The 26,754-nt window shown below is 39.4% G+C and overlaps 1 protein-coding gene across 1 annotated transcript in view; it reads left to right on the forward strand.

Moving 5' to 3' along the window:
- NELL2 (neural EGFL like 2) overlaps positions 1-26,754 on the forward strand; it is a 135,143-nt gene that overhangs the window by 7,117 nt on the left and 101,272 nt on the right. The window contains exons 3-8 of the mRNA XM_063396595.1: positions 11,435-11,585; positions 22,982-23,155; positions 23,263-23,359; positions 25,116-25,188; positions 25,354-25,436; positions 26,429-26,557. Coding sequence (XP_063252665.1) covers positions 11,435-11,585; positions 22,982-23,155; positions 23,263-23,359; positions 25,116-25,188; positions 25,354-25,436; positions 26,429-26,557 — 707 coding nt within the window. The remainder of the gene's footprint in view (positions 1-11,434; positions 11,586-22,981; positions 23,156-23,262; positions 23,360-25,115; positions 25,189-25,353; positions 25,437-26,428; positions 26,558-26,754) is intronic.

A 26,754-nucleotide genomic window follows, 5' to 3' on the forward strand; every position in this document is an offset into this window, starting at 1 on the left:
TGTTTATACATTCACTATTGCCCCAAATGATCCATACTGGCTAACAGCAGATAGATTTGCATTTGATTCTTCCTGCCTTTACAAAGAGGCCTCTTCTAGACTATTGCGAAGGCTTGTATTATCTCAGGGCTCCACCCTGCATTTTGGTGGAAAGCTGAAGATGAGTATGAAGAGAGGTATGAAAGGGGAGCTCAGTGTGGGGGTGTGGGGCAGAGCCCAGGCTGGTGCCTTGAGAAGGGACTGCTGGTTGGAGGGTGAGGCCCAGGAGCTTCTCTCCATGTTGCTGTCCCTGTCAAGAGCAGGCAGGTGCAGATGGCTGCTCACCTGGCAGCCTCTCCTGGCAGCATGGCAGTGGTGCTGGCTGAAGTTAAAAGCTGTGATGTTGGCAGCAGGACAACATCTGTCCTGTGTGCCAGAGAGAACCCAGCACACGCAGCACATGTGCCCTGAGAGCGAGGACAGTGACACTTCTAGGTAGCTGTCAAGTGCATCTTTCCATATTGCTGGGGGAGGATTGCATTAGCAAGAGGAAGTGACGGGGAAAATGAGGTGTTGCTATCCTTACATAATTACTTTTGCAGTGGCATAGTTCTCTAGTCACAAAGTATGCCTGAGACTTGCTGGGCTAATCTTGTTTTTTATGGTTTCTTCCCCCACTGCAGCATGGCTCATTCTCCTGTGAGATGTCACAAAGGACAGCAGCATTTCCTACACATCCCTTGTAGATCAATCACAATGTCTGTTTTTCCCCTACTTTTTTCTTTTAAGAAGTGGGAAATAGGTTTTCTACTCTCTCCCTCCTCCCCAGCTTATATTCTCCTGTATCCTCCAGGGTATACAGGCGCTACCTTGGAAAAATATCTTCAAGTATGGTTAACTTCACAGTTTCCACTGAGTCTTAAGGGAGGTGCAGGACTGAGTTCATAAGTTATTTAAAATCTTGGGATAAGGGCTGGAAATTTTATATAGCTGTCATGGAAAACTGTACTTCTTTGCAGTGACTCTTCCCTATATCCCAAGGTGCAGATCCACTGAGCAGCTGTATTCTCCTACCTATATTGCTAAGGTGCAGCTGAAGAAGGGGTGAAAAAGGATTTTTCACTGTTTGATATTTTTTCCTGTCCATCTGTTTTGTCTCAATTTTTCTATATTTTGTCTCAATGTTTAAGAAATGGTATTTTCATCCTGACATTTTCCAAATTATTTCCTTTTGGGAAAACCTGAGGAGAAATATAGGAAAGGGTACTTCAATTTTAATTTTTTTTTTTTTGCCTGGACATGTTTTCCACAATGACCACCTACTATGAATGCTAACTTGGATATTTCAGATAGAAAAAAAATTCTGTAGCCATTTTCAACATGGAAGAATTTTACAGCAAAAAAATTGTATTTGTTAACATTTTACTTGCTTTTCTTTTTTGGTGCATACTTTGTTTTTGGGGATGTGTGTGGTGCTGATGACTTCAGAGAGATACACAAACTTAGAAAACTGACTTGTAGCTTGAGTCATGCCATGAGCTGCTGCCCTCAGCTCTGGGCTGTTGCAAGGTGCTAAAGCAGTGGGCATGGTCTGAAAGGACCAGCAGACTGAAAGAGACTTCTGAAGACACAATGTTCAAAAGGCTTTTAGCAGATGAACACATTTGCTGCAGCACCAACACTTCTGTGGTAGATTGTAATGTTTCCAAGGGAGCCATTACAATCAATATTGCTAGTGATCCATAACTGAGAACTCTTTTAGTGGAATTTGAGTGGCTATTTCCTTCTCTGAAAACATGGAGTATAATAAGAAAAAGACCTCCAATTGTAGAGTTAGAGGAATGTTTATACTCTTTTAGAGCAATGTTTATACAATATCCCCAGCATAAATGCTTATTTAAGTATAATTAGATGGTGGTAATATCCATAGTGTTTATCCTGAGAAGATGACATGTACCAGCCTTGACTGTCTGGAAGTCCATCAGTTTCTAGATACAGCTGTGTAGTGATCCAGAAGGGCTCCAAAGATCTTTTCTAGTTTTGAGATCAATAATCTGTGTTTTCATAGCTCCCTAAGCATGTATTTGCATATTGTGCCCCAGCTGTTCCAAAGGCACTGTTAAGATTTTCTGTAACATTAAGTAATATGCCTTGAACTTGAAATAGTCCTTAGACTTGCTCAGCTCTCATTCAAGGAAGAGGGTAGACTTGAGGAAAACCTTGTGTACCCTGTTCTGTGTTGCTCTTATTAAGAATCCCTGCACACACCATTAGCATAAGGAAAGCATATGGGAGTAAGAGATCTGGGAGGCTGAATTTTTTAAAAAAATTGCATCTGGGTTATTGCATTTACTCTGGGTTTCTGCATTTCAGAAAAATATCAATGAATTACAGGGACTGAAGAGAAAAACAGCGAAACTGATTATACAGTAACAAAAGGACAGGCTTAGTAAGAAAGCTTTTGAAAGAACTTGAGCATGTACAGCTTGTCCAAGAAATGACAAAAGTGTTGTATGATAAGTATCTAGTATTAGAAGATTCTTAGAGATTTAAAACGAAGGAATTATTTATTATTCAAAGAGCTAGAGGTAAGAGTAATGTAATGATACTACAAATGGAGAGGATTTAAGATAAAAGGAGACTTTCACAGCGAACTAGTTTAGATTGTGGAATAGCTGCTGAAAAGAAGTAGTGGAAATCTCCATACTTTTGATTTTTTTTTAGAAGACAACATGAAATAAAATACCCAGGTATCATTAGCTATGTTGTAGTCATTGTACATAGTCATTCAGGTAATAGGCTAAGGAATGGGTGGATGATCCTTTAAGTCTTTGTGTAATCTGGAGAGCAGGGGTGTTGGTGAAATTGGTCTAGTATAGGGAGAGTTTTTCAAAGACAAAGTAGCATCAAACACCTGGTGCACAATTATCAAACCAGTGCCTTTGTCTTCTCCCAAAACTTGTTCTTGGGTGCACTTACATATATTTTGATGATGCCTGGCTAAAGTAAGCCTACAAGAGCACATCAGAGCCTGGAAACATTTTATAATTTTAACTCATCCAAGTTTATAAATTTGGCATGACTTTAAACCTGTAGCTGATTTACCAGGGCTAGTGGGCACATTCACAGAAGCATGGACTCCATTAATACCTAACTTAAATAAGAACTTCTGGAGCATCTGAACTCTGGTCTTTCCTGGCTTTCTTGGAAAAAAAAAGAGGTTGGTTCAAGTCTTCCATGTGTTTTCTACCTGTCTGCCTTGCTCACAGCTGAGTTGTGTCTGTGGTATTCCTTGGTATCTCTCCTGTTTGATGTTTCTAATCCAAAGCCTTCTAATCTTTCCTTTTTCTGGCATCAAAACAGATGTCCTGTGAGTAGAGATTGTTCCACGTCTGTCAGTATGGCTGGTGGCATTGGTGTCCTACCTCTACCCTCAGGTGTGGTCTCTCTGCCACTTGTTTTTTTCTGCTAGTGCTTGAGTTCTATTTACAGTTCAGCCTCCTGCCTTCTCCCCCCATCTGCTGCTGTTTGCCCAGGCTGCTGCTGGAGACCTGTGGCTAGCAACAGAGGTGTTGGATGTGTCTGTATTCAGATACAGTTTGTTCCAGTGGTGGCTTCCCTCCCCCTGCCCTGCTCTGTTTTTGCTGTTAGGATACAGGTTTAAGTTTTCTGGTGCCTTCTATCTGTGTCAGTGACTGTGGGCCATTCTCTTGTGTCAGAAGTTAATTTTTCATGCGGACTGTATGACTGTGGTCATCTGCAAAATGATCTCATATTAATGCTTTCTTAAACTCACCATTGTGTTGTGTGAAAAGAAATCAGCACTTAAATTCTTAATGCATAGAGTTTTGGTTAGCTGGAGGCAGTTAACGCTAAGGTGGGCAAAAAGAGTTATTTATACCCTCGAAAGCCAGAGATGAAGGAGAACTTGGATGAGAGAGCCAAATCACGACCAAAAGGGAGAAACAGATTCTTCATGGAGAAGAAAGGTAAACCTTCTAGGTCATCCACAAATGATTACAGTTGGGCTAGATGATCTCAAGAGGTCCTTTCAGCCTAAATGGATCTGTGAAACACAGGCTGTAGGAGTTAGCTTCTCAGGAGCAGCATACTCATCACAACAAAAGGAGGTTTCGAGAGAAAATGACTGAGCAGAGAGCATGAGTAAGTCTTACTGAGACTTGCACAGTGAGAGCCAAGTGAGGGGGAGTTGTGTGTTGCTCAGAGGGTCTTGGCTTGCCTGCACCAAGCCTGATTCTAATTCAGAGGTGCCATGGTGGGTGCTGATCTTGTATGGTTTGAGATTGTATGATAGTTTGTCACTGGAATATGATATATTTGAGAATTTGAGTTGTGTCTTATCTTCAGAGAGAAGGGTAGAGCATGTAATTCAGCTTGATCTACATCTAGCATAATCTGCTTGCATGATTTATTACTGCCATTAAGTTTGTACTTTATTGTTTTTAATTGATTAGGCTTTGTTTACCTTTGGTAGCCTGCCTTTTCATTTGGAAAAGGCTGGCAACACTATCTCCTCCTCCTCCTCCTGTCCTCCCCTTTTGCCATGAATTGAATAACTGTTAAAATCCTGGCAATGCCATATGATGAAGGACTGAAAATAAAATCAGTCTTTTAGCAGTTCTCACGAGTGTCATGCCCTTATTACAGTACTAGCAGGGCTGGAAGACGGTGCATTGTTTTTCTTCTGCTCTTCAATGTCCCAGTGTTAACAGCATTTCTTGGTGTGATATTTTTGTTTGTTGTTAGGTCAGTTTGACACAAAGTGCTCATGTGACAGTATGCAACCAAGCATAACTAGGTGGTGCATATGATGCAGATGGCAGCTGCAAGGAAAACTAGGCAGGTTTGATTTTTCTCCACAGGCTTCAAGGTGTTCTCTAGGCAGCTTCTAGAAAGCTGTTTGTGCCTGAAGGGAGTTCATGCTTATATACCCACATATATTTATAAAGCTATAGTAGCTGTAACCTTTTAAATACAGCTGGAACCTCCATTGAAATGAAGAAACAAAAGAAATCCCACTCTGCTGCATCAGTGTCCTTGTTCAAACATAGTAGGTTTTATAGCAGTATTGGCTGTGAAAAACCTAAGCAACATAATTGTAAGTAGCAGCACATGATTCTGCCTGTGAGGGAGCACAAACGAAGCATCTTCAAAACTTAAGAAGGGCTTAAGAACAGTGTTGGAGTATAGGCTAGGAAAAAATGGTAATCCAAAAAGCTATTGCATCATATAATTGCTAACCTGGAACCCATACATCACCAAAAAGCATTACAATAATAAATACATGGTGCAGAGCATACCATGCAGCACACATTTTAATTTCCTAGGAGTGGAATTTCAGTAACAAGAACAAAAGTCTTTTATCTTCATTATTTTGCTGTCATATAGTAGGTCCCCACAGAGTAGCCCCCTCTCTCCTGGCGATAGCATCTAGCATGATGACAGTTTCTCTGAAAGGGGTAGTATGTCTGGTGTACAAGGAACAGAAGTTTTCCACATCATGTATGCCTTTACAAATTCCTGATAGTACTTTTTTTGTGTGGTGCTTCCCTGTGTGTTGATCCATACATTTCTAAAATTCCTGTCAGAAATATTCAGGAGAGCACGTTCTCATTTTCTGTGGCAGCTTGGTAGGAGTTGTTTTATTAACAATCTAGTGTGGCAGGAGCTGTATTGCTTGTTAGCAAATCAGCTGCTTCAGCCTCCTGGGCTGAGAATAGAGACTTCTAATCTGGAATTGTACATGTTCAAAGTTCAGGTTTGCCTGTGATTCAGTTTCTTATCCTGTCATTTGCAAAAGGTTTGAAAATCTGTCAGAAATACACTATTGCTGATACAGTCACTAAAACCTTTTCTATAACTATTTATCTTTTATTTACTTTTTGCCTACTGAGTCCAAAAGTCATGAAGTCCTTGTTCATGGACCTGACATTTTGGAAGAGCTCTCCTGACTTTTTGCGGTGCAGCTGGGCTGCTTTACAGGAAGTGATTCCCACTTGTAATCCTGGTGCAAATTCCCTCTCTGCTGAAGGGACAACAGCCCAAAGAAACGAGAAAGATGCCCAAGTGTCTTAGCGTTGTGTTCTGGCAGGTTGAGACTGAATTGAGAGAGCTATGGCACCGAATCCATCGCAGAATGGTTCAGTCACATCTGATTGCCTTGGTTTCTAGATGCAGCTGGTTGGTGTATAAGCTCAGAGGCTTAACCCAGCCACTAGTATAATCACCCCCAAACTTTTGTGTCATCTCTTGCAGATTGCTTCTAGGCAGATTTCAGTGGTGTTATTGTCAGTTCACAGGTAATATTATATTACAGCTGTCGTTTTCCACAGTCATGGATTTGCAAAGTCTATTCTAGTTGTCTGGATTCAAGCCTAGCTCTCCAGGCTCCCAGTACCTTTCCCTCCTCTCATCCCACAGTGGATTTGTGTTCTCAGCTATGCCAAAATAACTTCAAACTTCAAAGTAAGTAGCATATAGGTGAGCCAGGGTTTTGGCCAGAAGTGATATGATTACGATTTTTTTAAGTATGAACAGCCAATACAACTGGAGAAAAATGTGTTCAGAATCAGGTCTTCTGGTATTTTGTGTCAGTCCATTGTGACTCGTGGGACTTCACATATGGTTTTTGAGCTGGAGAAAAGCCCTTGTTGGATGACACACCAAAGCTGTAGCTGACATTCAGAACAGAGGAAGCTACAAAGCAAAGGTAGTTGGAACCTCCCCAAATGCTGCAAGAACAAACTGTGACATTTCCCCCTCTTGTTTTTATTTGATTTAATGATTTGGCTTCAAGTCAGTTTTTGTTTCGATTGTTTAGTTTCAGCTGAAGAGCATTTTGCCCTCTTCCTTTTCTCCTTCTCATCCACTGCATTTCTATCTGCATGCATCCTTGCTGAAGCATTTCTTTAGTGGAAATAAGAAGGCAGACACACCACACCATGGGGGTGTCAAAACTGCAAGGACAGTTGTGGGCTGTGTCCCTAAACTGTCTATGAGATATCCCAAGATCCTGATCATACCACTTGGGAAATTGATTTCTGGAGTGCTTGTTCCTGGCATTTGTGAGTGTTTGTTCTGAGGAGACCAGGTTGGATCCAGTTTCGGGGGCGCTTGGGTGCACAGAGGTGTGGATATGCCTGGTTGTGTCCTGCCGTACGTCTCGAAGGCAGTCCTGGAGTTCACCCAGGCTCGGGACCTGGGCTGTGCCCCTGGGCCTGTGGTTTAAGCACACCCTTTGGGAATGGCCCTAGTGGGAGTATTACCAGGTTAGTGTTTACCCTATAACTTGTAGTCTTTTAAACTTCAGGTAGACCTGCAACACCTTCCCCCTGACTCTTGCAAAGCTCCTTCCTATAGCCTTGGAGAATCCAAATCAGGTTCATGTGGGTTTGCAAAACTACTGCTGCTTTTTTTGCTCTTGTCTCTGAAACAACTGGGAATCTTTGAGAAGCAAATAGAAAAATTTATAGGTAAAGTAGCTCAAAATGTTTTACAAGCTGATCTTATTTATCAGTTTAAATAGCAAAACAACCAGCCTTTCTACTGAAGGATTTAATGCATATCGCATCTAGCAAGGCTTTAGTCTAATAAAGGTTGTTTTACTTCTTTATATCTTCATTTTTCATTACAAGAATGCACCTCCTGAATTTGAATGCACTGTACTCTACTTAAAATCCTGCTGTACTCCGGCAGTCTTGTAAAGATTCTGCTTTTGGATTTGCTTTGCATACTGCCCTGTTGGCTGGGTGCAGCTTAGTTTATATTTGTTACCTAAATAAAGGAACCATATAAAGTAAACAGCTGCCCTTTGAAGGCTGTGTGAAATCCCTGATTATGAAAATATCAACCAAAAACTTGAATATGGGAAAGTGACAGGATGTGAACATATGCTTGTGACACTCATCCCTCCTAGTGTAGGAAATCAAAACAAAATTGAGCCAGTTATATTTTTCAGCCTCATTTTAGCCTTTAGCCCTCCTTCTTCTCACAGACCACTAGAATTTAATTTGGATAGTTCAGCAGAGCTACAGTCAGATGCAGAATTGATTTATAGATGCTGCTATTAAAAGCTGATTATGTGCACATGAAACAAACCGTGGAGCTCAATTAGTTAGAATGCCTCCTTCAAAGACTCTTCTGCAGGAATCTGTTTTATAATTCAGTTCACACTATATGTTTACTTTTAGATGCTCTTCAAAAAATTGAGAGCACACACTTTGCTAGGAAAAGTTACGCATTCCATTTAATAACTGTTTTCTTTTATTGTGGACTGGAAATGAATGGCAGTAAATGGCGTGTCCTAGGTCTTTCCACTGTGTGATTTAGTGGGCTGCTGGTGCTGTGTATGGAAATTTTCCCCCTTACTTTCCTTAATTTGTTTGTAGCTGCTTCCAGCACCTTTTTTTTTTTCCTTTCTTTTGGTGAGGACGCACAGCTGGACTAGTTGAGACTGGATCAGTTGCCTGTAGTAGTCCTCGTATGTTTTTTTATCAATGTAGCTGTCACCACAGGGATGATGAGAGCAGTTAAAGGCTGGTGACCACAAAGGGTAAAATTGCTTCTTTCTCCAATATCCATTTGGACTGGTGGAAGTCCTTTGGACCTGTGGAGGGAGTCCTGGTGAAAGTTACTTGCTGTCTTTGTTAAAAGTGCAGTAATTATTATCTCATGAACATGACTGAAATGACAACGCCTGATCTTGACACCTCCAGGAAACACTGGAGTGATGTTGGTGTTTGCTGCAGATTGTCTCTGAGAGGGGAAAACGTGTCCTAATAGGGAGAGTTTTTTGGGAGCACAGCAGCTGCTAGGCTTGTCTTCTGGAGGGCTGAGTTCCTGCAGGTCTTAGGGTCAGGGGTTTTCTTCACTGGGATTTCAGGCTGCTTTGCCATGTTAGATCTTAAAGGATCTAGCCTGAACAAGGAGTGAGACATGCTTTGAGTTTAGGTTTTTGTTTCTTTGTCACTTTCATGTTAGTGATCACATAGTGATGACACTATGGATTTGTGAATTGTTGTGGCGTGGTCAAACCAAACACATGCAATATTCTAGGAAAATAAACCTAAAATATATGCATTAGGTTTGGGACAAATTTCTCATTCAGAACAATAATTCTCTCCTTATTTTTGCACTCCAGGCTGAAAATATTTATGCCTTTGGTTTTGTGTATTAGAAATGTTCACAGTATGAGGTTTTTATGTAACTATTGAGAAACTGCAAATTATTGTCTGAGATATACTAGTTTGCTTTTTCCATGCTATTATGGAAGAAGCCCAGTTCCAATAAAGTGTTTTTGTTGGGTCTTAAACTGATTACTAGGAGCCAAATATCAAGAAGAAGCCTGAAGCAATATTTATTGGGCACAGCTGGTGATCTATCAAGCACCCACTGCTAGTGTTCAAAGGCAATTGGAAGGAGGGATTTGCACTCTTGTGTTAGTGTGAAAAGAATGGATCTGACAGATCAAGGACCTTTCAGTCATCTTGCTTTTGAGAAATCCACCAGGTGCCTGCCCTGAGCAAAGAGTGTTGTGCTTCATAAGAGTAGTAATAATTCAAAGGGCTGTGTAGCTTTTTTTGAGCAGCAAGTATGATCTGACATATTTACAGTCCCAAAGCTGAATGGCTGTGTGTTTTGGCAATGAAACACTCCAGCATAGAATGTGATAGTAATGTTAGTATGTAGGCTGCCAGCATGATGCAATCAGGTCTTGATGCTATTGTCTGTGTACAAGAAGGTTATCTGAGGCCACAGTGAATGATTATGGGGTACCCAGATAAGGTTTTATAGAATAAAGGATGGAAACTTCTCATCCAGTGTAGTGATCAGGTAATGATTCAGGGTGACATGATGAGACCTCATAGATTATTCCTGTTTTGCGGGAGCTGTGGCAGCTCTGTGTTTCCCCAGCCTCTCCCACAGTGCTGAGGACTGGAGTGGCTCTGGAGAGCTCCATGTGATGGCGAGGTGGTGAGGATTTGTTTCCTTGCTAAAGCACAGGCCATCTGTAGCACAGTGTTTGCATCCCAATAGCTCCAGTTAGAATAAAAGGGCCTGTAGAAGGGGGGGATAGTTATAGATGTGTGCTGGCCTTCTTTAAGGGTAGAGGTGTTAAGCATGTGCTTTCTTTGATCAGTTGCTTATGAGAATATCATGGAAATTTGGTAGAAATTAACTTTTTCCATTTCTTTTTCTTTTGGGTTCCCCTTTGTATAAAACAAATGAAATTCAACCGGGTGTAACAGTGTTCAGGAGCTTGGTTGGGACTTCACAGTTGCACAGGTTCTTGCATTTTCTAAACAGATATTAAAATATTCCTGATCATAAACCAAGCAAACCAATTTCTGTTAATGGAGAGCAGCATGTTCATAGGTCCAGCTTAAAGAATAAAACTGCTTTAAGAACAGTGGTGTCAGGTGAGAGTGGTGTACTTGAGAGCTCAGCTCCAGTGCTGCTGAAAGAAAGTCACCAGTTCTATTGCTGTTAGCTCTCTACTGCTCTTCCTGAGTTAGTGTCCCCAAGTAGAGCAGAATGGTCAAATTGCTGTGGCAAGAAGCTTGTGAATTGATTTAGTTCTTACACAGTTGATAACACATGCTAATGAATTGATTTTGTGCATTAAAAAATGTATATTAATTTTTTTCTGGTATAATGTATTCTGGAGGTTGGGAATTATTTTTCTAGCGTTTGACATCTTATTTTGTAAATTATTTCTCTAGAGGTTTTAAGCTTGGGCCTTTTTTATTTTCTATGCATCTTATGTGCAAATTCAGAAATATTCCATTAGTCTGGGCTTTGTGTGGGTTTTTTAAAGTAAAGTCTTTATTGTATGTGTGCCTACTACTCTTAACAAATGTTCATGAGACTTCTGTGCAAGAAGCAGCAGGAAAATACCACCCAACTGGAGTACAGAGGAATTAATTAGTGATAAAATATTTTGAAATTTGGTGAATTTTTTTTACTATTAATTAAAGCTGAGTAAATTTTTAGTTGTTCTATTACTTTACCTATTTATGTATTTATGCTGTTAGGCATCACATCTTTCAGAAGTCATTGAAAAGTTGGTCAGGTCATGTGTCAGAGTTTAGGTTTGTGTCTAGTGTTGACACTGTGTTTCACTGCTAGTGAGCCCAAACTTTGGATGAGATATTAAAGGTGCCATCTGGCCATCCCTGAAAAAAGTAAGAGTTAGGACCCTGGATCAAAACAAAACACCATCCCTCCTCAGAATAGAATAGGTGTCACAGAAAATGTGTTCTCTTTCATTGAAATGGCTCCATTGCATGGAAAACAAATGTTTTAACTACTTTGATCCCTGCCTTTGCCTGTCTGTTCAATTGTGCTTCTCAAAAATAGCCTGTTATTTTGAATGAGGGTGTAAAGTAACATAAGATTTTATACTGAGTGTTTTTTCCTCTTATGTTTATTTTAGATACTTCAAGAAATGTGAAGGCATCTCCAGAAACAGCTGAAATCTTTTTTCAGAAGTTAAGAAATAAATATGAGTTCACAATCCTGGTGACCTTAAAACAAGCCCATTTGAATTCAGGGGTCATTCTCTCTATTCACCATTTAGATCACAGGTAAGTACTGATACCTGTCTGCTGGCTAATCAAAGTGTATGAATTCATGCATTAAAAAATTGGACATAAATTAGAGCAAATTTGTTGTGTACCAGATGATTTGTAAATATTTATGGTGTTTGGATAGGCACATTGTGCAGATTCATAAAAAGTCACAAGGGAAGGGCAAGAAGGGTTTTTCTTTACGTGTCTCTTGCCACCTAGGGCATGGAAAGCCAGTTCTCTATTGTTGTTCACAACCACAAGGACCAGATTCTCAGCTGGTGTAAAACTGCCATGTCACTACAGCTACACTGATTGACAAGGCCTGGCCATGTAATCCACCTCTTCATTGTTTTTAACAATGCAGGCAGTCTTAAAAGAAAGAAAAAAATCCTCCAGTTACAGGTTTACATCTTCTCATGAATGGCAGAGCACTTTACTCAAAATGTTGTCAGCCTTAAAAAGTACAGTGAATGACATAGAACATTTAAGGATTATCCTTTTGATAGAATAAAGACTGCTAGAGAAATAAGATATTTTTTTATACATCTGTTTGAATAATAGCTATTAAAGATAACTGTCCTATGATTCTCTGACAGAGTAAAAAGGAGTTTTCAAATGTGTACTTTCTAAACAGTCATTCTAAACCAGAAAAACAGGTGAGCTCTGCATGAGGTTCCTAGTTATTTTTATTTTCTTGTGTACAGTCCCAGAATTCTTTCTTGACAGTCTCACTACAAAAATAACAAAAATAACAAAAAAACCCCAACCAACCAACCAAACAAAAAAACCCCAAAAAACCCCCAAAACACACACACACACAAAAAAACCCCCAAAAACAAAAAACAAACAAACATGTTTGAGCACAGCAAAATGTCTGTTTCTCTTCCATGAGTGTACAAATTTTCATTAGCAAGCATGGTGACAATTATTATATGCTGGAAGATGCTCCAAGCCAATTTCTGTTCTGTTTCTCAGAGGCCCCATCTTCTGCAATGTAGCTGGTCGTAAAAAACAAACAAAAAGATCAACCAAACGCAAACCACAAAACAAACAAGGAGAACATTCCTAAGGATCATTATGCCAAGTTTATACAAGGATTTTCAAACTTGTAAAGGGGTAGTTGAATGTTTCCTGGATGGCATTAGATGTGCCCTTAGGCTTTTAACAAACACATTCAGGTCTCTTCTGTGCTAGGGGTATGGAAAGATGTCTATGCCAGAGATGTGTTTGTTCACTTTAACTGTGCTAAAATGAGGCCTGACCTAGGTGTGGGTAATACTGCAACCAGACAAGCTTCTCATGTAGTTTCTCTTATAATTTTAATGTTCTTTTATGGTGGATGACAGTAAAGGGAAGAGAAAGCAGATGTTAAAAGGAAGCATTTGGATGGCTTATATTAAATAGCTGCTTCTGCAGTGCTGGATCTCCATCTCTGACCTTGCCCCCCTCTGACCAGGGACTTGGCTGTAACATTTTTGTTAGTTCTTAAAACAACTTCTTGGGAAATCTGTCACAGCTGTCATCATAGTAGGAAAAGCAGCAGTGCCAGACCTGACTCCACTCCTTTGCGCTAGCTTTAGCCTTTTATCCCACTGATGTCAAAAAAAATGGCACTAGCATTGAACTGCTGCCTTGCAGCTATATTCTGAGTTTACAGAGGTCAGTACTAGCTCAGTTTCTACATTGAGGATTCTCTATTAATTAGTTACCAGACAAGTACCTTTTCATGTGTTTTATTTTACAGAGCTTTCATGGCAACTAATGATTCTAGGGTAAAACCATTTCTGTGGTACAAGAAAATAAATATGTTTAAAAAGTGGGAAAAAGGGCATTTATTAATACTTTGTGTTTTTGGAAATAGGCTAAAAACTCATCCTCTCTTTGCATGGACCTAGGGACATTGGTGCAAATATGTGAATTTACATCAAGGGCATTTCCTAAATTGTAGGGTTTTCTTAAATTTATAATTTTGTTTATAAACTTAAAATCCTTTACTGATTCAGAGTTTACTGATTCAGTCTGTGTTGTCTAGTTCTATGTAGTTGTTGTTTTTGTTCCTTTTTGCTGGCTCTCTTTTGAGAATCATCAAGGATGAATACTTCCACTGAAACGTGGTCATGCAACTGTTTAAGGCTTTGGGTCTTAAGAAGTTGACAAGGCTGGTCTCACACAGTTTCCCTTCTAATGTCATGTGTTGAATGCTGTGCTTGGGCTATCAGAGAGATACAGAAGTTCTCTGTGTAAGTCTCAGGCTTGGGCATTTGCTGAGGCTGGGCTGTTGCTGTCACCACAAAAAAGTTGCTCCTGAAATGATCTACTGAAAATATAGTAATCTTTTCATACTCACCTAAATGTTTTTTTCTTTTCCTGAGTGTCAAAGCTGACATCCCCTCATATAATGATTATGCATTTCTGTAGTATTTAATGTATTAAAATATTGTAAAATTAATCTTAAATCAAAAGAATCTGAAACAATACCTGTAACTGTCCTTTCTAAACTTGCCCATACATTTCCACAGACGTTGCTTTTTTTCCCCCACTGATTAGAGCAGCCAAGGAGTTCAGGCACTGATTGTTTTGGGCACAGTGTGGGGGCAGTAATTTCTGAGAAAATTCTTGTGGTGTCAGGGAATTCAAATTACACATCAGTAATTGTTCAGATGAATTTGGAGCAGCTGAACACATCGTTTATATATGGCAGATTTATATGGCATATGTCTGAAAAATAGAAGTTATAAATGTCTTTTTAACTTTAAGGCTTTATCTTGACCACAGACAGTGCCCTGCCTAAAATGTGCTGTACTTGATGGTAACAAGGTAAATATTTTTGTGTTAAGGAAGGGATACCTTAAGTCTGAGTAGAAACACTGTTAAACACTGTTTGCTCTGTGTTTCATCTCTCAGTTTAAGCTCTATTATCCTCCTCACTTCTGAATTTGTCTCACCTTCTTCTTGATGGAAGAGTCAGCAGAGAGATGATTTTACTCTGTGATGAGATTGTACTATATGTTTGGTCTTGCTATTCCATCATATATTTTCATTTAATCATCAACAGAGGAGCTGATAATAACACTTTTTCCTCCTTTTGTGGTTAGATGGCTTTATGTAACTAATCTTGCATTCATGTCTCTTGAGATGCTGCATATTAGGCCTTTAAAGGATGAAACTGCTGGGTAGTAGTTGAACGGTTCTTTCCTTTGGTTTGTGCTTTTTATGTCCTGGAACAGAGAACTGAAATCAATAGTATATTATGGACAGGCATTTCCTGCACTTAATTTGTATCTCTACTAATTTATTCAATTTCTGCCTTCCTTAGCATTTGTTTTCACAGCAGTTGGTATCTTGTGATTATCTGCTGTCAAATGGGCTGTACTGTACAACAGTTTCAAATGTCTTTCAGTATGTAGGAGGAACTTATCTGTGACATTTTCTCTCGTACTGATTTATGCTACAAGGAGATAAGTTGCCAGAGGTGAATTCCTGATGCATGAATTTTGTTCTCTCATTTGACCATTGTATTAAAATAGAGGTGGAACTGTATGTTCCCTGCTTTTGATATATGAGTGTCAGTATTTCTGGACTGCAGTGTGAAGTACCCTCTCTGACACCACAAAATCTGATGCAAAACTCTTACACTGGGAAAAGCTTTCAGTATTTACCACTTAAGCCAATATTAACCACTTAAGTCAATAATTGCAGAGCACGTTAGGTAATATGGGATTAATTTTCAAACATTAAATCTGTATGTGGCTGTTCCCTGTGCCAAAAGGGGTAGTATCTTATTTCTTCTTTTTAGAACACTCCATGATCCTCTTTGTTGGAAGAGTGGAGGGTTATAATGTTCTGTATTTTGGTTTTTTGGTATTGAATCTCCATTTCTGTTTCTTACTGGTCTGATAATAATTATGAATCCTCTAGAATTTGTTCATAACAGTCAATTGCTTTTGAATTCCTGTAGTGACTTTAAACTTCTCTGGTGTCAGTCTTCTATTTTTTTAATGCAGTTTGCATGTTTCATCAAAGGTGTCAGAAGAAAGGTATATTTATTCATTCATTCATTCACTGCTTTTCCTGTGCATGAGAAGATTCTGTGGGACAAAAGATTCTCTGTGTAGACACTGACAGCTTGACCAGGCTCTTTATCCCAAAAGAAAAAAGTTCCTTGTTTGTGTTGATTTGGGAGATTTAACGTCTATCCCTGAGTATGGGGTTGGAAATATTTGTAAAGCAGCTGTTTTGTGTTATACTCTGTTTAATGCCTTCATGGTGTTAGGAATGACCCATTTCTTTAAGTGTTGGCTATAAAAGTTATCATAAAATTGATTGACACCATATCACTCTTGCTTGGATTTGGGATCTTTTGCTTCAGTTTAGTTTATACTATGTGACACAAAAAAAAAAAAAAAAAAAAAAAAAAAAAAAAAAAAAAAAAAAAAAAAAAAAAAAAAAAATTGCAGTAGGATGTAAATTCCTGTAGTTCAGGCACTTTGCTATTCTGTAACTTTTGTTAAATCAAGTGAGGCCAGCCTGTCTGGTGTAAATCATTGCAGTACCAACTAATCCAGGGTGAATTGTTTGAGAACATCTTACAGAATACTTATGTGCACCTGGAACCTGTTGAATTGAGACTAGTGACAGGCCTTCTTGAGTAAGAGACAGAAGATTTGTTCCTTCCTGTGATGTTGAAAACCCCCACTGAAATAGCTGAAATGTGAGTTTTGACAGATTTTGTTATTCTTCTGATATTTATAAGGCTTTCTATGAGCAAACAAATAACAAAGAAATCTGTATTCTTTTGGGGTAGGAAATGGAAGCAGTTATGTTGAAACTGCCTCTTACTAATACATCTACAAGAAAGTTGTTTATTGTATTTGCAGTCCTCTTGCTCTCCTTGGAGAAACTTTGTTAAGAAAAGGGAATGAGAGGCATGGTTTATGCCATTTGTTTTACAGTGTTTGAGTTGAGAAAGTTCTTCCCTTGTTGATTTTAGTAGTAGAAGAGGAAGCTTCAGGCAGGCAAGATTGATATTCCTGGGACTATGTGTTAGTGAGATCAAAATGGAAATAAATCTATTGATAAATTGAGTTAGTGAGAGAGGTGAGGAATGAGAGCAAGTGCTCAAAGACATGAATTAGTGTTTCAAAATGATTTCTTAATTTGGGAATATTATTTCATATTCACGGCTCAAATGGGAATGGCATGGGCAATGTGCTGTAATACTGGGGTGGAATTTTTCCAAGATGGAGCCAACACCTTTTGCAAGAATAGCTTTCCTTGGAGTGCTTTGAAGAGCTTGGTGAGACCTCAGTTCTGGTTCTGGCTCCTTCTAAGCTCCCATAAGTGTAGTGAAAGGCTGACTGGGAGCCTTGCCTTGTCATCAGCAGTAGCATTGGGTGGGCTTTGTGTATCTTGCTCTTGTGATGGCCGTGGGCTCTCGGATCATAGGACTAAACCCAGCAGAAGCTATGTAGACTGCAGCGGGGGTAAGGCAAGATTTTGCCTCCCTGATTTCGTTGACCTCAGATTTTGGGAGGTAAGCAAAGGGGTCTCTCAGGTGAGAGTCAGGGTCTTGACTTCAAAGGCTTACAGACAAAAGCAGTCCCTCTGAAATCTGGTGAGGGGCTGCAAGGAGTTGATAAGAACAGGATCTTACTGACATATATTTTTTTTCCCACCTGCTTTACTAGTTTGAATTGGGTATAGACACTGAGTGGCACAGTGATGGAAGGGATTTGAACAGCCTCACGTTTGTTTCCTAACTTCCACATCAGGGTATTTCAACCTCACTTTCCTAGCTGCTACCTTGTGCTGTGGCTTCTTTCTGTCTGGAGAGAAGCTGTGCAGTAGTAGTGTGTGCAGGTGAACGTGTGTGGATGATGCCTCTCTCCCCTGCCAGTTATCTCCTGCCTGGCTGTTCTCTCCTGTGAACATCTCAACAAGGAGGGTGTTCCTCCATGCATGTCCCAGCATGGGCTCCATCACCTGAGCACAGCATGAATGCACCTTCCTCCTCCACAGGTATGCAGGGAAAGGAGCAGTGCTGTGGTGAAACAAAGCTAAAGTGGTTGAGTGTTTTTGTGGTGGAAGAAAATAAACAAGAGAGATGCAAATGCCAGAATGATCAGTAGGTGTCTGGCTGGGGTGCTTCAGAGGCATTTTCCTCACATGGTTGATTTCTACTCTGCCTGATTTGGAGCAGGAATTTGAACTTGGTTTTTTTTTTTTTTTTTTTCCACTTGAGACAAGTGCCCTGAGGAATGTCATTCTATTTTATTTTTTTTCCTTCACTTTATGCAGTAGGGATGCAGATTTGTTGGCAGTGCCTGGTGAGGGCTTGCTGGTACACCAAAGAGTGCCCAGGCTGAAACACTGGCCTGCATAATTTTGCATAATTGTTAGCATCTTCCTTGGCATGCTTTTGTCTCCTGCAGTTTGTACCCTTGCAGATGATGTCAGGGCAGTCTGTGAAGTAGCATTGGCCCAGGCCTGTTCCCACCAGTCAAAGTGGAAAAGCCCACCAGTTTCAGGGAAAAAGTGTGAGAGATCACTAAGATGGACATGAGCTGGAGTAGAGCACTGGTTTTATAATATAAATTTTAGAGGATGGTTTTGCTGTCTTGCTGCTTATAGACTCTGTGTTGATATGGGAAACACCCTCTTCTAATTTTTGAGCTCTCTTCATCTGGGATCTCTGCTTTCATATAGGTAATAATCATGCCATTAAAGATATTTGAGAGAGTCTTTCAGAGAAGCTTATGTTTGCACTCTCTCTCTCTCCCATTTTAGCAAGCATGTCATCCTAGGCCCCACAAGCTTTGCTGTGAGAATGTTTGCTTCTGTCAAAAGATTTGGTTTTAATGAATGGATCAACGTTTTTTGAACAAAAATGCCCTAAGTCAGAAAATTACAGTCTGGCTTTAAAACTGTATTTAGCAAAAGGAAGGTAGAGAAATGGAATTGGTGGTTTTCTTGCCAATTGTGCACTTGCACTAAGGGCTACAACTTATCCAGAAAAGCAAAGACCATTTTAAATTAATAATTCCCTGATAAAAATGCTAGTCTTCTCTTGTCTAGCTAGAGCTCTAGATGGAAATGGACAAAACCAGTAAGATCAAGCAGTAATGTGAAAGGTGGGAACTAGATTCTTATAGGTAAAATCAAGCTACCACTTGACTTTTCATATAATCATAGAATTGTTTAGGTTGAAAAAATTGTAATCTATCGGGGGATGTTTTGATGCCATGTTGTTCCAGGGGATGCACCAAGCAATAAAAACTCGTAGTTAGTGTTTCAAAACACTTAGTGTTAGTTCCAAATTAAGTGTTCTGAAACAGAAGAAGAAAGCTCATGCTCCTGACCACCCAGTCATGATACCACGGAAAACAGCAAATAATGCATTGTTGAATGTGTAGTGGTGCTGCCTGAGTTGCTTTTATAGCTTCATAATCTATACATAGTAGAGTTGCTTGCTGCTATTGTGCAATGAATAAGGTCTACTGAGTAGGATCTCCTTTTTTTTAAATAATGTTTTATGTAATTAAACATAACAAAAAAAGGCAGAAATTTGATGGCAAAAATCTTCAGATAAAGATTTTTTTAATAAGTAATGGAGGTAAGGATTTTAATTTTTTTACTTCAGTACGTATTGCTCTTTAATTTTATTGATTTGCCTTTTTTTTTCAGTGTAGATCAAAGAGCCATGAAGAAATATTTTAGCATTATACCTATAAATGTGAGTAGGAAAAGTTAAAAAACTCCACCACCCTGTAATAAATTCATAAGCAGCAGACATGATATTTTGCCTTTATCTTCTGGAATATTTGTCTACATGCTGTAAATTGAAGTTGAAATTATGAGTTGCCTTCAGTTTGTGCATTTGTTGTGTGAGAAAGGATGCCAGATGAACAAGTGAGCCATCAAAAAGACCTGGTGTTGCCAACGCTGCCTGTTAGCTGGAGTGGCCATACCTGCCTCTTCTCAAAGACTGCTGCTGTGTGCACTGGGACCAGCTGGTGTTTCACCTCCTAAATCTCTAGCTTTTTGCTGTACGTCCTGACTTTTACTTCCACAGTCTCCCTGGTGCTGTCTGTCACCTTCCAAAGAGCAGGTCCTGCCCAGGCTGGTGTGACCACATGTCCTTTGCTGAGATGCTCATTAGAGCTCCACAGCTGAGCAGATCTGCTGACTCCCAGCTCTTACCTAGAACTTACAACAGGTCAGTGCTGAGCAGCAGAGCACACATCACTGTTTTCTGTCTCAGATTCCTCTGGGGCATTTGAAACAAATTTCTTCCCCTTACAAAGACAGGCTTGTCCTTAGTCAGTGCGTTAGGGATTGCTGTCTGGCTGGTTTCCAAGCAGAGCAGCTGATCTGATACTGTGGCCTTGGCTGTTGCCTTTGCAGTGATTGTGCATGTGCAGAGTAATCTACAGAGGTGTGGCAACCTTTTTTCCAGGTTGGCATTTTCTTCTCCACATGTTGAACATAGAAAAACCTAAGCACATATCATCTCCCTGTGAAGTTAAATCCAAGTTTAACCCAAGGTGGGTGTGGTTTTCCTGGGGACTAAAATCAAGTAGGCTGGTATTGATTAAACAACCACAGAGATTACAGATGTTAGAAAAAGAGATGCAGGTTCTGCTGTTGTATTGGGTTTTTCATTGTGGTTTATTTTTCACTACAATAGTCGTTTGTCTTCTGCAGCATAGAAGACCTTGGAGCTGCTGGGAGAAGCATCAGTGATGTTTAAAATTGCATACCTTTGGCTGCTGCTCTCTCTGTGATGAGTGGGCTGGGCTAGACTGATGTGGACAGGAAAGTGGTGACTCAGCTGATGAGGTTCTCCTGAAGCTTTTTAGTAATGAGATTCTTGGCTAGGAGAAGACTGCAGTACAATGCAGTTACTCTTTCCTTTGGGAGCAGGTCCTTCAGGAGTTAAAAGCACCCTCCTTTTTCTCTCAAATGATAAGTAATCCTGAGTGTACAGAGAAATATAGTGTGTTTTTGTCACCAGATATGAATTTCTAAAATCCAGGTCTGTTTGTTAATGTTTAGCATATTTTCTGAAAGATGCTTCCAAACCTTTGGAAACCATGCACCCAAGAGTTTACAGCCTCACAGATGGAACAAGAAGCCCCACTGTGGGGAGACTTTGCACCCATCTGTGTTTGTCAGTGCTGAGTCTCGTCCTATCTCCTGAAACTCATGAGGCTGAGACAGAGCCATGTAAGTCCAGACAGTTTAACAAATGTAGAAAGGGGGACTAGCAAACACAGCATTTTGTAAAAAATTGAGTTGAAATGATTCACTTTCACTTCTTTGTTTCAGCATCATGGCATTTGTTCAAGTTGAAAGCAATATTGCGTTGGCTGTCATTTTACTTGCTTTTCTAATTGTGTTTTGCTGCTGCCTCTACAGATTATTAATAAACCATAAATGATTCTCCTAATGGCTGTTATTTTCTTTTTCATTTTGATGCATGTTTTCTCATTTTGAAGGTGGTTATATTTGTTAGTTTACCAAATGGAAGAACAAAAGATATTGTCTGTGAATGTCGAAACAGTGCGTTAATCACCATTAAAATAAAACCACAAGTGTCCACAGCTTCTGCGCAGCTTTGTGTTGGAAAATTTTCTTGCTTATTACAGCACCATCGATTGTCTGCATCCTCTCTCAGCAGTTCTTAATTCATTAAATTTGTACAGCAATGTCTTCTTTTTATCGGCAAATCCATGATTCATCTGCAGCGGTTTCATTATCTTACATGCATAAGGGCAGCAGAAGTGTTTGTATTATAACTTCTGTAGCGATTGTGTATCTCATAGTGTAGTTTCTTCCTGCCTTCCTGCATCTTTGTGTGCTGCCATCGGTTCTGCTGCTGACTTGGAATGAAGAGGAGCTCTTAGTTCTACCAGGATGTAATCCTTCAACATATCCATGCCATTTGTTTTCCATTTATTTTCTGCAGCTGGGTGGAGACACTTAAAAGTTGCTGGAAGAGTCAAGATCTCTAATGTTCCTCTTCTCTTTTGGGTTGAGAGTAACCTTATTTTTATCCTTGAAGCTTGAGTTATGCAGGAGGTTATTAAGGTGACTGATGTCCTGCCATTCTTGTGCAATTTTTCCAGACAGACCTTCAATTAGTTTCCACTTCTTGCCAATGCAAATTATTTTTGGGCCATGAGGAGGCAAATTATGATATTTATATCTGACTCTAGTTGATTTCTTTCTTAATACTGGGGAGAAAGAAGAAATTTTCTTTTGCTGGTTTTGCAAAAAGCTAGTGGTTTTTATGCAGTTGCTAGGTATGTTCCACTGTGGAACACCCTGAAGGAAGGAGGGATGTGCACTCAGGTTACAAGCCACTGTTATGTCTGACTGCAGATGTAGCCACAAAAATAGACAAAAATGAATTGTCTGTTTTCCCAGTTGTGTATCTCACCCCATCCGTTATTTTCCTTGCTCTTTAGGTTGCAAATGGTTATTAGAAAATCTCTGTTTCTGTTTCTCTTTCCTGTGTAAAAAATATTTTTCTTGGGGAATTTTAAAATGAGAAACCTAGTACTTTAAAAAGAGAAATCGTTAGTCAGACTTTTTCTCAGATGATGTCCAACTCGTGAGAGACAGCCTGTCTAAGAACCAAGTTTGGTTATGGAGTACTTCTTAAATTGAACAGCTGGAATTTAACTATCAAAGCTTGTGTTTGCAATCTGCTAGGTTCACTTAGCACAGCTGCACTGCTGGGTTTCTGCTCTATATATATCCATATTTACATATATATGTGCATACATATATAGATGTGTGTATTTATGTGTGTACATGCAGCCTGCAAATACACATTAGTAAAACACAAATTAGTAATTTAATAAAGCAAATATATACACATATATAAATTGTTCTGATGAGTTAGCATTTCTTGATTTTATATATATTTGGAGAAATTGTATTACAGAAAATGAAAGAAGGTGTAAGAGTATGTATAAAAGCAAATAAAGAGGTGTTCAGTCTCAGTCCTTATTTCCCTTGGTAATTACTAGTGATGTCCCTATTGCAAGACTTGGGGTCATCTTTTGTGCATTCATGCCTTCAGAGTATCCCTATTATGCTTTCATTGTATAAGGCAATTATTTATAATAGTGTAAATCAGATCATGTTATGGAAAATTGTTTTGTTAGAGGAAGACATATTTGGCCTGGAATCTTGTGTAGTTACATGAAAGTTTGGACCTGCTGATATTTGTCGCTGAGAAGAGAAATGCAGTGGAAGTCTGAAAAGGGTCTACTTTTGCTCTCATGTCTGCTTGTTTTTCTCCCTCTTTTAAATAGTTCTTGCCTGATGATGGGATGTCTTGTGTAAAATGTTGCTGTGCTGATGAGAATGGTCCATGACATGCTGATCCCTTTATGGTACAGGTACCTGGAGCTGGAGAGCAGCGGTCATCGAAATGAAATCAGGTTGCATTATCGTTCAGGCAGTCATCGCTCCCACACAGAAGTGTTCCCATACATTTTGGCAGATGATAAATGGCACAGACTTTCCTTAGCAATCAGTGCTTCTCACTTGATTTTACATGTGGACTGCAATAAGTAAGTAAAGAGTGTTTTTTTATGAAAGTTGTCATATTTGGAATATTTGGGCTCTGAGTAAATTAAATGATAACACCGTGGGATTCTGTTTTCCCCTTCCTTTTCAGAATTTATGAAAGAGTTGTGGAGAAGCCTTTCATGGACTTACCTTTGGGTACAACCTTTTGGCTGGGACAGAGGAATACTGCACACGGTTATTTTAAGGTATGCATTCCCTGAAAGATAAAAAGTGAACTTAAATAAAGTGATTAAGGGGTTGAATCATCTTTCATATGATGAGGGGCTGGATGATTTGGAAGCCTGGAGAAGAGAAGGCTCAGGAGGTACGGGGAAGATCCCATCAATATGGATAAATACCTGAATTTGTGAGAGGAATGAAGATGAGGTATCCAGACTTTTCTCACTAGTGCCCACTGACAGGCCAATAAGCAATGGGCAAAACCTGAAACACCTAAAAATCCATCTGAACATAAGAAAGCAATTCTACTGTGAGATTTGCTAAAGCAAGATAACTATGGAGATATTCAAAAGCTGTTTGGACACAGTACTTGGCAATCTGCTGTGGCTGGTCCTGTTTGAGCAGGGAAGTTGAAGCAGATGATCTCAGGAGGTGCCTCCCAACTTCAATCAGTTTGTGCTTCTGTAATCATGACACTGCTCTTGAATTGCTTTGAAATTGCACTTTGGCTTTTGCTATTGGAGAACAGCACACTGGCTTCTAATTAGATCTTAACTAAGCATGTAAAATCTTCCTGCAAGCATGAGATCTGTTCTGGGTGAAACCATCCCTTTCCAGACATCATAGTTGAATTTCATGCTGATATCTCCCTGAGTTCCTAACAAAATGAAACTCTGTAGCTGTGTAACAGACACATAGGTTCTCAGCATTTTGCAAGCTTTATGGAAGGATCCCCATCAGAATTTTTGTGGTTTAACCCCAGCTGGCATTACCTAGCCACTTCCTCACTTTCCTCCCTGGTGGGATGCAGGGGAGTATTGCAAACGGTAAAAGCCAGAAAAGTTATTGTTTGAGGTTGAGTTTAATAGATCAAGCAAGCAAAGCAAAAGAAGGAATTCATTCACCATTTTCTATGGGCAAGCAGGTGTTCAGCCAGGAAAGCAGGGCTCTGTCAGCTGCAGTGGTTACTTGGGAAGACAAATGCCATCATTCCAAATGTTCCCTGCTTCCTTCTTCTTGCCCCAGCTTTCAGTGCTGTGCATGATGCTGTGGTCTCAGACATGACCACTTCCTTGGTCAGTTGGGGTCAGGTATCCTGGTTGTCTTTCCCCACTCCTTGTGCACGCCAGCCTCCTCACTGCTGGGGTGGTAGGAGGAGCAGAAAAGGCCTTGCTGCTGTGTAATTTCTGTAACGTCCCTGTGTTATCAGGGATGTTTCCAGCACAAATCCGAAACACAGCCTCATGCCAGCTACTTTGCTGTGAAGAAAATTAACTCTGCTCCAGCCAAAACCAGCACAAACCCATTAAGGGTTTGCATTAACATATTTTTCTTGCCTCTAGTTTCTTAAATCTTCAAATCTATTTAAGAGTCATAGCTTGTAAAAATTTGCATTTTATTTGAAAGTGTATTTCTAAGTAACTGAAACTGCAGCTGCTTTCAAATTACTTTTTAAAGGTCATTTGCAAGCTTTTCTGCAGTGACTGACTAAAAATAACAATGAATTCAAAACCACCAAACTCTTGCCACATAATTATATCTTGACATTTAATCTTATCTCCTTAAAAATTATTCAGTATGCCTGTACAACTATCTATTTTTATTTCTGTTTATTCTTCTATCACTGAATTGGGGCCAGACAAGAAGCTGTTTATTTATAAGTATTGTTTTTATCAGGTAGTTTTTCTGTGTGGGCTTTAATGTTTACATGGTGAATGAAAAAACATAATTTTGACAGGTAAAAATAATGTATCCTTTTGTTTTCTCTCGACTTACACATAGGGCATAATGCAAGATGTGAAATTACTTGTCATGCCTCAAGGATTTATTTCTCAGTGCCCGGATCTTAATCGCAGTAAGTCTATTAATTCTTATATCACAAAATGAAAGCTGTGCTTTTTGCCTTCTTTCTGTCCTACTAGCTTTCTTAAAACCTTGAATTTAAGTGTATTGTTTGTCAACTTTGGCATGATTGAACCTATTGTGAATTAATTTATCAACACATATTGTATTATTACAGCATGCCCAACTTGTAATGACTTCCATGGACTTGTGCAGAAAATCATGGAACTGCAAGACATTTTAGCAAAAACATCAGCTAAGGTAATGCTTACTAGGACTCTAGTCACAGGAGAAATAAAGACTGCCAGTCTTTATTTGCTGTATTTTTAGATTATTCGCGTTTGTATGGGGTTGTATACATGGTTGTGTGCAGAACATCCCTACATGGTATGTTTACATCTTTATACACCTGTGCCTAATTTATATATACAAATTCTCATTTCAGAGAGTTTTCTTGTGCTTTATATTTTTATAGAATCATATATTTTAATAGTAAAGAGCATCCAAATCCCCAAGCAAGGACCAAACTCTACCTATAGGGCTAATAAATCAATAAACCTGGAACGTAATAGGTAACTGTGCTTGTAGTGTTTATTACAGCAAGACTTACCAAGACTTTAAGACCTGAGCTGCCAAAGGCACATTCAGACAAAATATATGCAAGACGAGGAACTAAGAATCCAAAGCAGAACTTTCTTCTTTCTTTCCTTTAGAATATTACACCAAAAGCATTCACGTCTGCTGGTGAAAATAGACTGATCTGATTTTAAAAGTCAGTTCTTTAGATACCTGCAGGAATGCTTTTACTTAGTTGCTTTGATACACTAATGTTAAAAATGCCTTGGCTGAAGTGCAGAAAAAATTGCTGATGTTGATTCTGAGCTTTACTTTCATTTGGCCACTTTGTCTGTGAGTACTTTATGTGGAGCAAGATTCTTGATCAGTTCACACTTACAAAGATGAGAAACTAGGAGCTGTACCCATCTTGACCTGCTCATTTTGTTCCATGACATCCCTGATGTCATGATAAGAAAGATGAAATGCATTGTGTCTTCTCAATTTCCGTCTCTGAATGACTGGTGGTTTGATCATGTTGTATTTAACAACAATTGTTCTGTTGTCTCTGACTGTGTTTTCCTAAAACTATTCTCTCATCTGTGTACTTGATGATGAGGGGGACAGTTTGAATTGTGGTTTTACTTATGTGGAAGCCACTTAAAAATTCAAAATGTTTTTGCAAACTGTAAATATAGTTGTCTCAAGCTGAGCAGAGGATGAACAAGCTGGATCAGTGCTACTGTGAAAGAACCTGCACAATGAAAGGCACAACCTACAGAGAGTTTGAATCCTGGACGGATGGCTGTAAGAACTGCACTTGCATGGTATGGCTATGGTTTGAGTGGAGAGTCAGGAACTCCAATGTTTGCTCTGACTAGTTTTATTGAGGAACATAATGAGAACTTCCAGACATATGCTAGGTACTAACAACAAAGAACTCCAAAATCTGTTCTAAATCAAAGGAATAGTATTAATAAGTGTTTTCCTGTATTTTTTTCTTTACTAGCATGTGTAGCTCTTG

This window comes from Prinia subflava, chromosome 4, assembly GCF_021018805.1.
Source record: "Prinia subflava isolate CZ2003 ecotype Zambia chromosome 4, Cam_Psub_1.2, whole genome shotgun sequence".
In the NCBI taxonomy this organism is placed as follows: domain Eukaryota; kingdom Metazoa; phylum Chordata; class Aves; order Passeriformes; family Cisticolidae; genus Prinia; species Prinia subflava.